Source organism: Gobius niger, assembly GCF_951799975.1.
Source record: "Gobius niger genome assembly, chromosome: 4".
NCBI classification, from domain to species: Eukaryota; Metazoa; Chordata; class Actinopteri; order Gobiiformes; family Gobiidae; genus Gobius; species Gobius niger.
In genome coordinates, this window is record NC_136855.1 from 11,805,068 (window position 1) to 11,823,046 (window position 17,979).

Here is a 17,979-nt window from a genome sequence, read left to right on the forward strand (position 1 = left end):
AAAAATCAGACGCGTATCGGATTCAGGACCACATACCCAAGTGGCCCGGGTCGCATTCGAGAACATTGGATCTGCGTCGAGAAAAGATCAGATACATGTTGCATAGTGGGGGAAAAAACGGAACTGGGTCACTTCAGCCTGCAGTCTGAATGCAGCCTTCGTCAGTGAGGGAGAGTCTGGAGTCAGTGGGTGTCTCTGTGAAACCTGTCACTATGACATTATGACACACACTTTAAAAATAGTTCATTACAAAGCTAGTACTGCTACTGCTGGACATGATGAAGGTTCTGCTTCTACACATATTGTTTATTCTAAAGAGTAGCTACGTTTTAGTTATTCATAGTTCATAGCAAACATATGATAATGGCTCTATAAATGAACTTAACTCGCTGAGGAAGCAGAACAAGTCCTAAGAAAGCAACGCCAATGACCTGCCTTTGTCAAGCAGACCATCATTTAAGACGCCAGAAGCACATGGTCTAAGACAGTTTCCTTGGATCTGAACAGTCGCTCCTTTGTTTTCCTGCATCGGTGTCAGGGAAGTGTCATCGTCGGGGCGTGACTTTCAGCCTCATAACTTTCCCTCCGTGTTTTAAATGAGGACAATAATAAGCGGGACATAAAAGGGGCAAAACTTCCGGGTTCACACGTTTCTATGCGACTCTAGAAGGAATGCAGTTTGTTGGGTGTGTGCATAGATGTGACACTATAGTAGGCCAGTCCTACCTCATACCTGACTGCTGTGACTCATGACTTTGTCCAAGGCTGAGAGACTGCGGGGAAGTAAGTCTGCGTGATACAGAACCAGACCTAACATTGGGTCCGATAAAAAATGCTTCAGACAGGTGCCAAATACTACAACCCTGAGCTGTGTTTACACCTTACTACACTTAAGTATTTAGATTTTTTTCAAATTAAGTTGCTGCAGAAACCTAATATGTCCAACCTTGGAAATCACAGAAATGGAGTTAGATATCTGAGCCTGGTCCTACGAATGCTTACTGTACCGGTTGGAATCGAGCCATCCATCAATCCCCGTACAAAATGAATGGTTAAAGCAGGCCCTACATAAAAGTATGGCGTGCCGTGCCCGTTTTATATCATTTCCATGGTTTCTCCATTAACATATAAGATGATGTTTAGGGAACATTAGATCATCATGTTTATCATAATCCCTTTTCTAAAGTGTGCTGCTCGAAGCACTAAAAGCTGTATTAAGAAATGTTTGCATCATCATCATAATTCAGATCACTCAACAATAAGCCAGAACATGCCTCACCAGTATAGTTTAGTAGCTACTGTAAGTGTGTTGCTTGAAGCTGTATTAAGAAATGCTTGCATCTTTCATAATAATTCAGAGTACTCAACAAAAAGAGCCAGAACATGTCTTTATTATTCCGGATCAGCACCAAGAAAATTAAACGGTATTCAAAGCTGTATTCCCTAATGCTTAAAGAAGAACAAAACAATGTCTTTTGCCAGTTTGGCCACTGACCACAACACCTCCAGCACTATTCTTCTCACTCATCTTCTGATCTGTCCTAAAAATATTGGTGGTGACCCTTCAAAATTCCACAGGACCCTACAGCATCAACACTGGTAAGATGTTTAGTGAACATTAGACGTGTAATATGATGTAGCGAGTAGCTCAGAGGCCAGTAATTCTGATCTAAATCTAAAGTTGGAGTATTTATTCATTAATGATTTCTAGGCTTTGATATCATCTAAATGTGGACGATGGTTCGACAACAGCTGAAAACATCTGGATCTTTCATAATTTGCTATGTTTGATGGCTAAAGCTACCATACATTGAGCAGGCTAATGGACTCCAAGACGAGCTGGCTTGCCAACTGTCCGCATACATTAGGATCCCGCTTCTCCTTTATATTTCTATGTCTCTAACCAGTTGCTCTTCAGCCATAGTCCCCAAATTGCTGCATTTCTACCTAGGCTGGATTATGATGGTTCCAGATGCATTTTCTTTTTGTTTTGCTCGAAGCACATAGAACAATTTGTAATAACATTCTTAACACAGACTTTGTAGATCCCAGAGTCAAATTTGTTGTTTTGAAACTGCATTTATCCATTTTGAGACTACAGCTCAAGTACTTAACAACAGGACGTCTAAGGCTGATGGGGAAAACTAAAGCATTCTGAGAAAAGCAACAAAAACAGGGAATAGATGCAAACTTGTGAAGCAAAAGTGCTATTCCAGTTTACCTTGATGCACATTCTGCAACAGTAAGTCAACGAGTGATGGAAAAATTACACAATTCCCGCAATAAAAGTTGAAAAATGATATCGAACCAACGACAAATATAACTTGGCTTACTCAAAAATATAAAGCTAAAATGCTTGCTCAAGAAAAACCCATTTATTATGAGGCAGCCCATATCTTACGTGCAGAGACTGACTCATTGCAAACGGAGTAACATTCTGTAGTATTGTTGAACGATGGTGACATTTGATCAACTTCAGCAGAAGCTATGAATAAGAATAGCATAGCATGAACTGATATTAGATCAGTTTTAGTCATTGATTGGGCAATGGTGGGAATAACTTTTGGATGCAACACTGCAATGATCAATAAATGACTAGTCAGCCCCAGGACAAAACAGCAAAGATGTTGTAATCGTGTTAAATTACATCTGTCACTGAATGTCATACATTATGGATATTTATGCTTTAAAAAAAGTGAAGATATAGATCGCAAAGGGGAACGTAAGAGGCTTTCGGTGAGGATCAGTTGAAATACAAAGTCAGTTCTTTATTGTGTCCATTTTGCATTATAAGTAAGTAAGTAGAGTTTGAAACATTACAAAGGAAAGCAACATGTGGTATTGGATTTCATCGGTCTACAATAGGAACATTTTGGCCCGGCTGAAGCGAGCTTTATCTACAGGCCTGACGTTACATAGCCGAGCAGGGCATGGCATCATTGTTTACCTCAATTATCAAGGCAAATTATGAAAGGACTTTGCATTTGGGACTGTCTGCTGCTATAAATAGTCAAGTAAAGACAAGACACGCACAATGCTCAAGGTTTAAATGGGAAAACAGGGCGGGCAAGTTTTTTGAATTGACAATTACTGTGGACCTCAACTTCAGGAGATGGGTCATATGGGTCGTCATAGGATCCCATTCATTACAGTAATAACTTTCAACACATCTGTCTTCAAAGCCACAAGTTGTACCCAGTGGTTCCCAACCTTTGTCTCCTAGTGACCCCAACTTTACACCAGTGAGAGGTTATATTGGAACCTTCTTCCAATCTGAACTTTTATTATAAGGCCATCCGTTCACCATTCTAGTTAGGGCCATTTTCCAAAAAGCTTTGGTGACTGTGGAGAGTTTTGGGTATACTCATTTTACAGATTTGCGAATCACAAGATCCATTACACATACAATATATTCATAAAGTATTTTCTGATATTCCTAAATTAAAAAGCAGATTAATCATATCTGGAAAATAAACCACAGTAGACATTTGGTGAACTCTTTAGCCTACAAAAAAAAAGATAGTGAAGACAATTCATTTATTAACCTAAGTTTTCCCGACACAAAACCGGCCCACTGGATGGGTCTGTCGCTCAGGTGGAGGCTCCTACCTTGAGGGGGGCGTTCAGGAGCTTGTGTATCCCCGCGATCTGCTCACTCAGCGGCAGGTCCTGCTCCAGCTGCACCAGGGGAGGTCTGCGCGGCTCCGGGAAGTTTGTGCACACGAAGGGGTCCGAGTCCTCCAGGTACTGCACCCGGCACGTGATGGAGGCCATGGCCGCGTGTGCGCAGCCTGAGAGCGGCGTGAAGAGAGAGGACAGCGAGTGTGACCCTCCGCCGCGGGAGAGGGTGGTTCTACTGACAGCAACTTGGCTCGGCTCTGCTTTGGGGCAAAGACGGTGAAGCTGGAGGGAGAGCGTGGCGCCCACTTCCGGTGAGGCGTTTCAAAATAAAATTCCAAAGAGGAAGCGGACGGGTTTTAGAGAGAGAGTTTATGAAAGAACAACAAAGATGTGTTCACTAGTTACACTTCACCACAATGAACAATATTTTTATCGTGATATTTTACCATTGAATGAACTCTGCAAATGCAAACCATAATGTAGCAAACCAGTAGGCCAAACATAAATGTGGGGAGCGATTTTGTTACTCACTTCCTGTTTGAGCTCCGTTGCCTTGACGATATATAGTCGCGGTGACGTCAGGTGAGAAAGCACGGAAAGAGGCGTGCGCTCATCCACGGGAGAGAAACCTATGCATAGACGGCATAGAGCCACTGTCGTGAGAGCGAATAACCATGCAGCTTTTGGAGGCTACATGTTCATATCAGTAGATGACATTTCTGGAATTGTTTTAAATTTTAATACTATTCCTTGATGTCTTATAGTAGCTAGGCCTATGTTCGTGATATTATCTGATTGTGTATTCTTGGCTATGAGAATGTCCCTGCTATTGTCTATCCAATAGTGTGAGTCAAGAACCCAAAGAATGATATTCGCAGATAAACTTCAGATACAGGGCAGTATTTGGTTGAACAGCGGCCTCTGCTGGTGATTTCAATTCATTACAGCTTGTTAATGGTGGAGTTGCTGTTTGAATTTGAGCTCTTCAGAGAAATAATTATATTATATATACATTTTAACAACAGAAGAAGACATGGCTATAGGCTTACATATGCACATTGTAAAAAGCTATAATTATGTGACTGAATACAACCACCTCACACATAGGCACTGGGTGAAGTGTCTTGCCCAAGGACACAATGACAGTCTGTAGCTGCAGGAGCGAGGATTTGAACCCCCAACCTTCCGCTCATGACACTACCCACTCTACCATCTGCACCACTATCGCTGTTAAGCATTTGCCACTTCAAGATTTACTCACTGTGGAAAAAGCAACTGTCATTTTTACTCATGTAAAAGTACAGATACTTCATTATAACTTAGTTCTTCTGGCAATTTGAGTAGATGAATTGGGACTTTGGAGGATCTTTGCTGCTATGAGGAATTATAGTATATTATCGTGTTTTATTACATAGAAGATTTGAGCAGGCATCAATGTCTCCTTTTCATTTATTTATTTTTTTATTTTATCTTTAAAATTACAGTAAAACTGCCAAACCAATACATTTTGAAGGCAACGGAGCAGAAGATACAATACAATGCTATATCTGCCCCTTTTGTTACTCATCTCATTTATTAATGTATTTGTTTATTTGGTCGGGACAGTGCATATTAATGAACATACATGGGACTAATGCATGTAAACAAATATTATTATTATGATCATTTTATTAATAATGGTATACACTTGAAATGCACTTCACAAGCAATTTTCTCAACCACTTCACCGTCGGATTGTTGCCTTAAACCTCCCTCCCTCACCGGACTTGCAGAAAAAGAGGATCTTGTCTAAATGACCTGTTATGACCATCACGCAAACAATTTTATACTAGTCAGTGAGAGAAATTTAACAGTGTTGCAGCTGGAAAAAACAAAACAAAACTCCCCTGTCCCTTATTTGGGCCGTCTCTGCTCTTCAAAACCTGTGCTGTTTATAATACTGCACTCACAACAGAAACTACTCAGACTTCCCAATACTTTCTTAATAAGCTGTGAACAAAAAAGACAACACAAATCATCCATATTTACATGGGTTTATTGATCACACAAGTGCTTCATGGTGCTGCCTCAGCACCGTCTCACCTCAGCTGGAGCTCCTCTGTGGCCTCTGTGCACTCCAGTGACCTGACACTTCCAGCAAGAGAGGAAGACTGTGGGTCGTCTCATGATCAGCAGAACCTCGGGTCCTGCAGGTGCACACTGTCGCTGAGTCCTCTCCTCTGTACCTGCGTACTTATGTGTATGAATGAGAGTGAATGGGTGAGTGGTTCCCTGATGCAAAGTGCTTTATAAGTTAAGACCATTTACCAAGAGCATCCCTCTGGAGCTGTGTTTGTGTGGTGTTGGGTCAGGACGCCCTCTGCTGGTGCGATGTTCACTCCGAGTGTTTCTTGAGAGCTGATAGCCTCGCTAGAACAAGTTTATGCTTCTACTTGAGTAATATTTTAATGAAGTATGTGTACTTCTATATGAGTAAAAATGATGCTCGTTCCACAGTTTAAAAAAAAAACTTTACTTTGACACATAAAATAGATGTAGTTTGTGTTTATATACTTTATTCTTATTCTAAGGGCATATGAGACCTACACATTTGTTCTTCTGAAACACTGAAGTGGCACCGAGAGCCCCTCACACCTGCAGCACAATGGAGGCATCACAAGAGGAGTGACAGGAAACAAGGAAGGGACAAAGGAGAAGATGGTGAAAGACTGTTGTGGAGCATAAGGAGCTGTGCAGGAGGAAGAAGGAGGAGGAGGAGCTGACCAGTGCAGGACACCATGCTCTGAAACATTGTCAAAGGAGGAGGCGGTGCACCATTTCGGAGGATCAGAGGAACACTGAAGGCAGCCAGCCACCAAAACCAAAACTACCTCCAAAAACATGCTGGTCAGGTTGGCCCACATGGTGGCGCTCAGGACACAATTTGGTTGTATGGTTGTACAATGACAAAAACGCCACTTACTCTTTTTATTCACTCACTTCTAGCATAGCGCATGGACCTGGTCATCACGTATGGCCTGTCCACTGCTGTGTCCTCTATCGTCCACTTGGCTGTCTCTGACCATTACTGCAGGTTTTTTAATGTCACCGGTTTGATACAGCGAAAGTCCTCGGCAAAAACTGTGAGTAATTTTCATTTTACCCCTGAAGTGGCTGCAAAATGTATTTATGCTTAAATTACAACAAATTCCTCCAGTGACTTTATCTGCTAACTGTGATTTTATTGTTGACAATTATAACAGTAAGCTACTCATTGCCCTCGACACAGTCAACTTTCACAGTTATGCTGATGATACACAGTTATACATATTTTAGCCAGCCTACTCTGTCCAACAACCCAGTTATTATTATTATTATTATTATTATTATTATTATTATTATTATTATTATTATTATTATTATTATTATTATTATTATTGTTATTATTGTTATTATTATTATTGTTATTATTCCTTTTAATAAATCTCACGTGTGTGTCATGACTCGTGGCCTCGGCGTCGTCGGCGTCGTTGGCGTCATTGCCATTGGCAACGGGCGCACTATTTAAACCGCACCTGGAAAGTCATTTTTCACTGTCACTTTGACGCTCGACTGAGAGATTACACGAGAGGTCTGTATCGACATTTCTCACCAAGTTTATGTCAGTTCTTTCTCATAGACACATTAAAAACGCTTTCTAACACTTTGTTCATGTGCTTGTATGTGTTTTTTCCAGATTTACGAACAAACGCTGAACTTTGATCGATCATGGCACCGAATCTGCACCCCTTCCCTGGTGGTAAGTGTCTTTATAATACTGTATATCAACAAATATTGCACAAATAGCTTGAATTTTCAATGTTAGTACCCGTTTTGTCCGTGTGGGGGCAGTGTGGCTGTTGCTAATGCTATTGTTTTTGTCAAAAGTGGTCAAAGTGGCTAAAGCTAATGAAACTGGTCAGGTTTAGTAACTTTCACTCGACGATAACTTTTTAGAGCATGGTTAATACCTGATAAAACTGTCTGACATTTATCAGCAGGAGTCCTAAGTAAAAAAGTTATGCAGGAATTTGTTGGAAACATGAGGTCGTTTAGTTTCACGACGTCTTTTTGTCAAAGGTGGTCAAGTTAACGAAACGGTCAGTCTTGAGAGTAGTACTTGGTAACTTTCATTCCTCTATTTCTATTTTGGACGTGGTTAATACCTGATAAAAATGCTTTAAATTTATCAGTAGGAATCTTAAGTAAAATGTCATCAAGGAATTTGATGGAAAACTGAGATAGTTTAGTTTCTGGGCGTCTAAGATCATTGTTGTTTGATGTAAACCTTTCCAGCCCAACATTCTAACTTGGTCGATTATTTCTCAGAAATGCATTTGCTTTGCTTAAAAGTAGATTAATATTGGTTAACTTTTGCTGCGTTTTTAGGTTTGGATAGCATTACCAGGTGCCCTGTAAACTTACACAAGAGATGCCAGCCTGAGGTCAGTCATATTGAATTATTAACATGAATTGGTTTTACATTTGTTGGTGCCAGTGTTAATGTTGTTGACTCAAATATTTAGTCATAATTTTATTCAGTGAATATTTTTGTCAACTAAAATTGGACTAAAACTAAATGAAAAGTTGTTTAAGAGACTAAAACTATAACTAAAATGTCCAGATATTAGATAAAAATGTAAAGAAGAGACTAAAATCATCCAAACTTCCAATGACAGTTTGAAAGAGCCTCATGTCATTACAGTCAGTGCCAAAGGAGCAGCTCTTAGCTTTGTTCATGAGGAGAAGCTCCATGAAGCCGAGGACCTTGATTCAAAATGATCACAATAAATAAAAAGTTTGTCTTAGATTTGGTCGACAAAATTTTACCAGCAATTTTAGTCGACTAAAACTGGAGTGAAATTGAAGAGAACTATTTGACTGAATCGTGTCTAAAATTGAATTGCCTTTCCGTCAAAAGACTAGAACTAAAATTATGTTGTCACAATGAACACTGGTTGGTGCGAGTTGCTCATGTTTGTACGTTTCAGACCCTGTGGACGCTCCGTGGTGGGACGACCCGTGGGACGACCTGTGGGACGCTCCAGAGGAGGCGGTCGACTCAGACGAGGACGACGTAGGTGAGGTTCATGTGCATTGGGCTCCTGTTTTGTTGCAGGTGGTCGTGCTTTCTGATGAAGAGGAGGAGGAGGAGGAGGACTGGGACGACGGGGACTCTGGCTATGGAAGTCTGGCAGAGGAAGAGGAAGATGAAGACCAGCGCCTTCCTGGAGAGGAGCTCCAGGCCCCTCCTGCTCAAGCTGTGGAGCCGGTGGGTCTTCCCCAGATCCCTGCCCCACAGCAGCGAGCAGAGAGCCCGTCTCCAGCCTTCAGCGCCCTGCAGAGGATGCTCTCTCCCCCTGCACCCTCCCGTCCCATCCTGGATTTGTCTTCAGGCCCTGCTCCGGACTTCCTGCCCCTCGGCGGATCCAAGCGCAGCAGGGATGAAGATGATGAAGACGAGGAAGACGACGCCAAGCGCCCGCGCCTCTCTTCCTCTGAAGACGGCTCTGACGGCCCCTCCACTTCAGCTGGGACGCCCGGGGGCTTCACCCGCTACTTCCTCCACCCCCACCTGCTCCAGGACCCGGATTCAGACTCGGACTGAATTTTAGCCTCTGAACTCCGGACCTGGAAAGTCCAGAATGGCGACATTTACCACCGTCCACGTCGCTGACCTTTGACCTGTAAATAACCTTAACTTAGTCGTGTCTGCGTGTGCTTCAACACACCAAAAGACACGTTTCTGTAGTAGTAGTAGTAGTAGTAGTAGTAGTAGTAGTAGTAGTAGTAGTAGTAGTAGTAGTAGTAGTAGTAGTAGTAGTAGTAGTAGTTTTGGGTGCTTTCAAAAACTTTCAAGACAAAAAACACAATTCTGTAGTAGTAGTCGTAGTTTTGTGTGCTTTCAAAAACAAAAAGACAAAAAATATATTTCTTCAGTAGTAATAGTAGTACTGTGGTAAGTATCTGTGTTTCTAGTTTTCTAAATGTAAAAGTATCTGTGTGTGTTTCAAAATGACTCTATTTATTCTTCTCTTCGTCATAACTTTGGCTTTAAGACAAAATGAGTGAAAAAAGTTTCATCTCTGTGTGGGCCCTTTTCCACTCGGGGCAGGGTTAGACAGGACGCCCCATAACCAGAGGGTTGTTTTCCACTCTGGGCCGGGTTAGACAGGACGCCCCATAACCAGAGGGTTGTTTTCCACTCGGGGCCGGGTTAGACAGGACGCCCCATAACCAGAGGGTTGTTGGTGCGACTGCTTCTCTGTGTTTTCAGTCAAACTTTTCGATGTGATTTCTACCATAGCTGTGTGTGTTGTAAACTGAACGTTGTTCTGGGGCAGCAGTGGCTCAGCTGGTAGAGTTCGACCTCTAACTCAAAGGTTGGTGGTTCGATCTCTAATACTGGCAGTGCACACTGTCATTGTGTCCTTGGGCAAGACACTTGACCCGCATTGCCCCCAGTGTAGATGTGTGTGGGTGAATGACTGTAATCAACTGTAACCAGGAGATTTGGGTTTGTCCATGAACTCAGCAGTTTGTGGGACACTCCCTACTTCCCCCGTTTCTCATGTTTTTGTTTGGTATTGTATTAACTGTATTAATGTGTTTAATAAAAAGATTTGACTTGTCTCTTTGCACTTGATTTTGGTTTGCAAAAGAAACAAAACCAACGTTAAAAGGTGTGACAGAGAAGGAGCTTTTTATCATTTCATAAAAATATTATAATAAAAAGTTAATTTAAAATGTGCCAAAACTGCTGTGAAATCTTCACCTAATGCCTTCATTTACGACTGAGACATGAATATTAGAGATGAATAGGACTGTGTTTTCGTCGGTGGGGTTGTGTGTGTTTGTTTTGTTTGTTTACAGGGGAAACATTTGGGAGTGATCGCCGCACCAGCAGAGGACGTCCTGACCCGACACCACACGACCGAGGAGTGACCTGTGATTTCTCAGGAGCCGCTGCTCTTTATAAATGGTAAACTGTCTCAACTTTAAATGTATGTATATATATGTATATACTGTATATATAGAAGGAGCCGCTCACCCGTTCACACTCATTCATACACCGATGTGCACAGGTACTGGAGGCCAGGTGGGCCACTTGCCCAAGGACACAACGCTCAGGAGCCAGGAATCCCCCCTTCTGATCACGAGACCACCCGCTCTAAATGGTAAATGCTCACATTTGTAAAGCACCTTTACATCAAGGAACCATCACCCATTCACTCTCTCGTTCATACACCAGTGTACACAGACACCAAGGAGGGTGAAGTGTCTTGCCCAAGGACACAATGACGGCGTGCACCTGCAGGATTTGAACCAGCGACTCTCCAGTCACGAGACGACCCGCTCTACCATCTGCACCACTGTCTTCCTGTCTTGTGGGAGTCACATGTCTCTGAAGTGCCCGTAGAGGAGCTCCGGCAGAGGTGAGACGGCGCTGCAGCCGTGTCCCCCTGACTCTGCAGCGCCACCTGTAGAACACTTTGAGCAGTGATAAATAAACCTAAGTAAATAAGAAAGATGATTTGTATTGTCTTTTTTGTTCAGCGCTTATTTAGAAAGCCTTGGGGAGTTGTTGTAAGTACAGTGTTATAAACAGAGCAGAGACGGAGGAGTTTGTTTTTTCAGTTGTGCCACTATTACATTCCAGTGGTCTGGTCATAACAGGTGAGTTTGTAGTTGTGAGACACAGAGAGTCAACGTCCTTGTTTTTGCAAGTCCAGTGATTCACAAACACCAGGGCTTCTTCAGGCGCTACAGAGTCAGCTGCCATTTTTGCCTGGAGATGGAACCAAACGGACACGGGCTCCAGGCTGCGGGTCCCGGAGAAGAATCCGCCGGTCACACACAAACAGCTTTTTGTCAAGGACACATGTTTATGGTTCTCCAATCACAACCTTTGAAACACTTTTTGGATGTCGCGTTCAGTTGTAGAAATGTAATCTATCCTGGATAAATGATGGGAATACCGTAAGCAAGAATGGATGGATAAGGAGCAGGAATTCAGATTTCTTAGAAATAAAGGAAGCTGTTATTTCTGAAGAAATACTGCCCTCGTGTGGTTAGTATTTTATATTACACCCATGTGGCCACACTCGACAATGATAATTATGTTCTAAAACTGTTAGGGGCGTCGGACTGGGGGGTAAAGGGTACTGAGTACCCAGGGCCCAGAGCAGGGTAGGGGCCCTCAAAAATGCTGCAAAAAGCGTTCTGTATTGTACTTTCTATAGTTTCCTCATAATTGATGCTATAAGAACTGAACACAACCGGGCTAAAATACAATGGTTGCTACACAGAATTTTGCACAAACAATAATGATTGATAATATCTCAGGGCCCTGACACCCCTTTAAAAATGTGCCAAATGGTTCAGCCCACACCGGTGTTCAGCACCGTGCGCTTCAGCTCTGCAGTGACATGATGAGGTGGATTCTGTAATGTCACCAAGATAGTTTGTACCCAGGGCCCAGAATTTGGTGCTACGCCCTTGAAGGCGGGTCAAGTGTCTTGCCCAAGGACACAATAACCGTGTGCACTGCCAGTATAAGAGGTCGAACCACCAACCTTTGAGTTGGAGGTCAAACTCTACCAGCTGAACCACTGCTGCCCCATAACAACAACCTCATCAGGAGAACAGGGATTGTCCGACCAGCTCGTCAACAAACCCAGACCTCCTGATCCAAATGTTCAGTTTAATAAAGAAGGTGCAGTTACATGTATGGCCTGAGGTGGCAGTAGTGAGTATAAAATGGCTAACTTGCATCTAGTCACTTTAAGGGGCGGAATTATAACAATAAGGAAATAAGAATAAATAAAAATAGGGAAAAAATTAGAACAGATTATAAAGTACAATATCGAGGTGCAAAGTTTACACTGTCCTGCAATGTCCTAATGCAGGTTGTCAATAAGTGATGTTGGCACAGGGAATAAAGTGCTGCTGCACATAGATTATTGCACGTAGTTTCTTATTGTACAGTCTGACAGCAGTGGGGATGAAGGCTTTGCGGTAGCGCTCCGTCCTGCACTGAGGGTGTCTCAGTCTGCCACTGAGAGAGCTGCTCAGCTCTTCTACAGTCCCGTGCAGTGGGTGGGAGGTGTTGTCCATGATGGAGGTGAGCTTGGCTAACACCCTCCTGTCACTCACATCCTCCACAGAGTCCAGGGGGCAGCCCAGGACGGAGCTGGCCCTCCTGACCAGCTTGTTCAGTCTGTTCTTGTCCCGCTCTGTGCTGCCCAGGGCCCAGCACACGGCAGCGTAGTGGAGAGCAGAGGCCACCACAGAGACATAGAGGCCTGCTCACTCCAGAGGATCTCAGTCTCCTCAGAAGGTGAAGGCGGCTTTGGCCCTTCTTGGTGTTGTGGGACCAGTCCAGTTTATTGTTGAGGTGAACACCCAGGTACTTGAAACTGTCCACCTCCTCAATGTCCTCCCCCTGGATGTTCAGCGGTGTGTGCGATAGTGGCTTCCTCCTGAAGTCCATCACCATCTCCTTTATCTTACTGGTGTCCAAGCACAGGCTCACACCAGTCCACAAGGTCCGTGATAACCGGCCGGTACTCTAGTACTCCAATTCTGGAAAGGATCTGATTATGTGTCATCTTGAACTCTCATACTCCTTAAGGCCAATGTTTTCTCTAAAATAAACATTCAGGACATAATGCATTCTAGCTACTTTTATTTCATAAACAAATCTGCATCATTCCCCTGTCAGAGTTCATAGCACGCATAACAAAAGAAAGCATTTGCCTCTGTCTTGAAAGAAGGGTTAAAGACAAAAAAAACACATTGTTGGAATACTGTTAGTGTAAGTATAGGCTACATTTGCACCGCTCTATTGCACCATGTGATATGTCCAGAAATGAGATCTGCTGCTCTCACTTTATCTCATAACCTCTGCCTTAACCGAGTGCACTTGACTTTCGATTGGCGCACACTCTGCTGCGACAACACAGCTGGAACGCTCGCCTGCCATGAATGTTGTATTGGCAAAGATGACAAAATACAGACGTCGGGATTTCAAATATCTGGGACTCACAATTGACAAAAGACTGTTGGTACTAATTAAAAAAAACTTCAAGGACTTCATGTCTCACCACATTTGATAATGTCGTGCAAAAGCATCATCCGGCTTAGGCTTTATGTTTTATGTTGCACGATTAAACTGGCAATAAATAAATAAAAACAATTCTGACATAAACACAACATCTGTATAAATATAGGCCTAACCTGTTTCTGTCAGTCTATATTCTGATGCAAAGTGATTGACCTATTAGCTCCTACATACACACTGATGAGGTGAAACAGCAGGTGCCTTTACTGTATTGTGTCGCCTCATCGTGCTCTTCCTCGCCACAAGGGGGCGGTGTTCCTCCGTGGATCCACACCACGGGGCTTGCAGCGCGATTGCGTAAGAACCAAAGGCCGATGATGAAACGGGCTGAAACCCTCCGACTCTTTAAGACTTGATGAACCGCGGAGCATTTCCTTTGAGACGTCAATCAGTCCATAAATAAATCATCACAACCTCCTCAAACGTGTTTTACCGCGAGCCACGCTTTCTGCGGAGGACAGACGCGAGAATGGGCCCCGAAAAGCTCCTGTCAAAAATACCGTAAAAGTGTTTGTGGCTGAAATAGAAAATGATTTCTGCATGTTTCGTATTATGACGGTTTGTATACGGAGGAGGAGTGTGCGAGGCGATATAGGCCGAAGGTAGCCTAGTAGTAAGTCTGAGCCATTATTGCATGTGTGCAGGCTTGACATATGAAAAGTAAATTGGCTTGATTTCTGCTGTGCCCTTGAGGAATACACTTATCTAACCCTTGCTTTTGTGAATGTAAGTGTGACTATAGAATGGCATCTTTGGGTGTAAGTCGGTTGTGGATGAAAATATGTGTAACATTGTTCTATTAAACCAGTAACTCCTGCCCCTAGAGGCCATAAGCGCCACTGCAGAAATAAATCTGTTCATGGGGCAAGACTTTAAATCAAGATAGAAATAAATGTTCACACTCAAAACTAGATGAAAAATCTTATTTAACTTAGAACAGTTGCAGTGTTTTATCCTAATTTAACCTCTTAACACCCACCTGAACCAAGCACATTTTCTCCAGTTTGGCTTTACCCAAATCGAAAAGCTTCTCGAATAATGCATGAAAATTGCACACACACGAAAAAACTATGAAAACGCAAACAAATTGGCCAACAACAAAAAAAGCAATGACAAAGTGGTAGAAATGTGACCAAAAAGTGAGCAAAATAACAACAAAATAGCAACAAAAACACAACAAAAAAGTGAAACCTCCCCTCCAAAAAAGCAACAAAAGAGTGACCAAGAAAGTGTTGGCAATAATCCACATGGTGACACAGACACACGCAAGGAAAAAGATCCATTTAGATCAGTTTTGTCGGTCAGAGCTTTCAAATAAGGCTGTACGCTTTTAGATTTGGCTAAAACTGAACTGGAGTAAATGCACTTGGTTAAGGTGGGATGTAAGAGGTTAAGTGTTTTGGACTGAGACAAATGTACTTATTTCAGGATGACTTTTTACAGTTTTCATATTATCATACAGGCAAAGGGCCATCGGTTTGTGCGTTTGTCTACATCATGGCTTCCGCTGTAGTGCCCTTGGGCAAAACACCGACCTGACCCATGTGTGAATAGTCTGTGTGAGTGGAGGGTTTTGGTCGGAGGGGCCGACTGCACAGCGAGTTATATTTGGAGACTTCTTTCAAAAGGCTGCATTTCTCTCTCAGAGATATATAGGCCTATAGCTGCCCGTCCTCCATCTGAAATTATGGCATCATCAAATTCTCAAGCATGAACGCAATATTGAGCGCCGTCGTCTCTCCGCAGGTATGAGCTGATCTGCCCTCTGACCTCCTCCAGGGTGCGGGTTTGATGATTGGAGATGTTTCAGTTTGGTCTCTTTCACAGGAGAGAGATTCCAGCTGTTTGTTTTGGCACCTCTCGCTGTAGCTACGTCTCCCCCTCGTCCCAGAGGAGCGAAAGAGGAGCCGACGATGGACTTAAGTTAAAGAGCTGCTGCTTTAAAATAGTGGTAATGCTTCCGAAAGGGTTTGGATGACATTATTTTCAAATAGAAGCCCCGGTCCTCCTGTGAGCAGCTCATGGTGGCCTATCCCCCACTTTGTCCCAATAGCCCTGATAATGTAACAGGAAGTTGTATCTCTAAACTCCAGGAAGCTGCTGTTTGTGGTATCAGCCCCTGTGCCGTCTGATACTGAGCTTTGACCTGTTGAAATACTTATGGATTTGCTGCAGTTGGTCAGGTCTATATGTTCAGCAACCCTATGAGCCCAAAGCATGAGATCAGCTGACGACCTGAACATCCAGAATGACCAGGTTATTCCATCAGAGGCTTTCTTCTATATTCCAAGATGACAATGCCAGGATTAATCAGGCTCACATTGTGAAAGAGTGGTTCAGGGAGAGTCCAGATCTTAACCCCCCCATTGAGAATCTTTGGGATAGGCTTTGCGCAGTGGTCAGTCTCTCCCATCATCAATACAAGATCTTGGTGAGAAATTAATGCAACTTCTTACAAGCAAAGAAACATGTCCGTCTAGTCATGGCAGTTATGCTAGGAGGCTAATGCTATGATATGAATTGTGAATACTTTATACTTTATGCGTATATGTTGTACACTAGAGTGTGTTATAGAGCTCAACTGCCCCACCTATGTGCTGGGGTCTGGAAGTAAAAAATCCTGTTCTTATTTGGCCTCTATTTAAGCTTAAAACCTTCATGCCAGCTCTGTCTCACAATAAAATGTTAGTTGTTCGGTTAGAATTGTATAGAATTATTACATTTCAAATGAAAAGGTCCATCTCTGGTGATGTGTACCGATACAGCAAGAGGCCGAGGGCCACCATAAATTGGTCTGAGGGCCGCATTTGGCCCCCGGGCAGCACTTTGGACACCCCTGCTCTAGGGGTAATACAAGTGTTAATGGTATGACTGGAGGGTCTTTCATCTCCCCCTGGTGTCTCGGGTCAGAAAACCACAATTGCAACTTGACTGCCACCGGATCGGACCCACCAATAATGGAATCACAAAGAAGAAGCTAACAGGCTAACGGGCAAAGCTAACTGTGGGCTAGCGCCACTTTAAACAGTATTTACAGCCAAGTTTGAGTGAAAAAAAATATTTCCAATGTGTAATTGGATGTACAATATCCCTCTCTCCCTTCGCCTTTTCTCTCAGTGTAGTATTTACTCTCACGGACGATTAATGAGTTGAAAAATCACAACTTGCTACGACACCTGCAGTTGCGCTTATGGCCTCTAGGGGCAAGAGTTACTTAGCACTGCTTTAAGAATTACAATTTTTTTGTCTTGTGGACCCCTTGGACCTTTCAGTGGTAGTCCGTGTACCCCCTACCTCAAGGGTGTTGCAGTGTATTTAGAAAGCGGAACGTGGAAATATGCTATTTGTAAGTAAAAGGATAACGTTTTTTTTAATTCAATCTGAAATAGTTCATGCTTGGTCACATATGCTTGGTCTAACTACTATAGCACAGATCTTTTACAAGAAAGAAAACACGAAATAGCTTACTAAAAAAAATAGCAAAATGCGTTTATAACTTTTCAGGTTATAACATTTAGGATTTGTGTGGGGGCAAAGTGCAAAGAGATGCTGCTCTGCCTCTGTGCGCACACATGTAACTGCAGGGGGGCAGACGGGGACGCACGCACCATGACACAGGCCGCTCAGCTGCAGTTTCATCATGAGAGGAAGCACCTCTTGTCACACGTTGCATCAGTTGCACTGTCCTCCTCGTATCCCTCACAGCCTCTTACTCAACACATCCATCCCCCTCTTCCTCCATGTCTCTCTCAGGCTAGCAGTGGTGCAGTGTACCTGACCATTTGTTTGTGAATCAATCTCCAGCTCGTCTCCTTGGAGATGTTGACTAAAGGCAGCCAAATATGAGGTTTAAATAAATTAGAAACCCATTCTTTGAGTACCCCTGTTAAACATAGTGTTTCTGTGTGGAGCTGGTCATTAGGAGCTTGTTTTGTATGGGCAACAATAGAATCCAAAATGTTACGCAGTCTGGCTTTAAGAAAAAACAAAACAAGAACTGACATTGACAACACAAATGTAAGCTTGTTCATCAGAATGCTGGAATTTAAATATTTTGCATAGAGCTTTAAAACAGTATTAAGTAACTCATAACCCCTAGAGGCCATAAGCGCCACTGCAGGTGTCGTAGCATGTTGCGTTTTTTTACTCATTAATTGTCCGTGAGAGTAAATACTACGCTGACAGAAAAGACAAAGCTTGAGAGGGATATTGTACAT

General features: G+C 42.9%; 1 protein-coding gene across 1 annotated transcript in view; it reads right to left on the reverse strand.

The window, feature by feature from the left end:
- The window catches only part of fhod1 (formin homology 2 domain containing 1), a 66,827-nt gene extending 62,966 nt beyond the window's left edge, over positions 1-3,861 (reverse strand). The window contains exon 1 of the mRNA XM_079555020.1: positions 3,610-3,861. Within this exon, the coding sequence (XP_079411146.1) occupies positions 3,610-3,774 (165 nt within the window). The 5' untranslated portion in view covers positions 3,775-3,861. The remainder of the gene's footprint in view (positions 1-3,609) is intronic.
- Between the last annotated feature and the right edge of the window lie 14,118 nt (positions 3,862-17,979).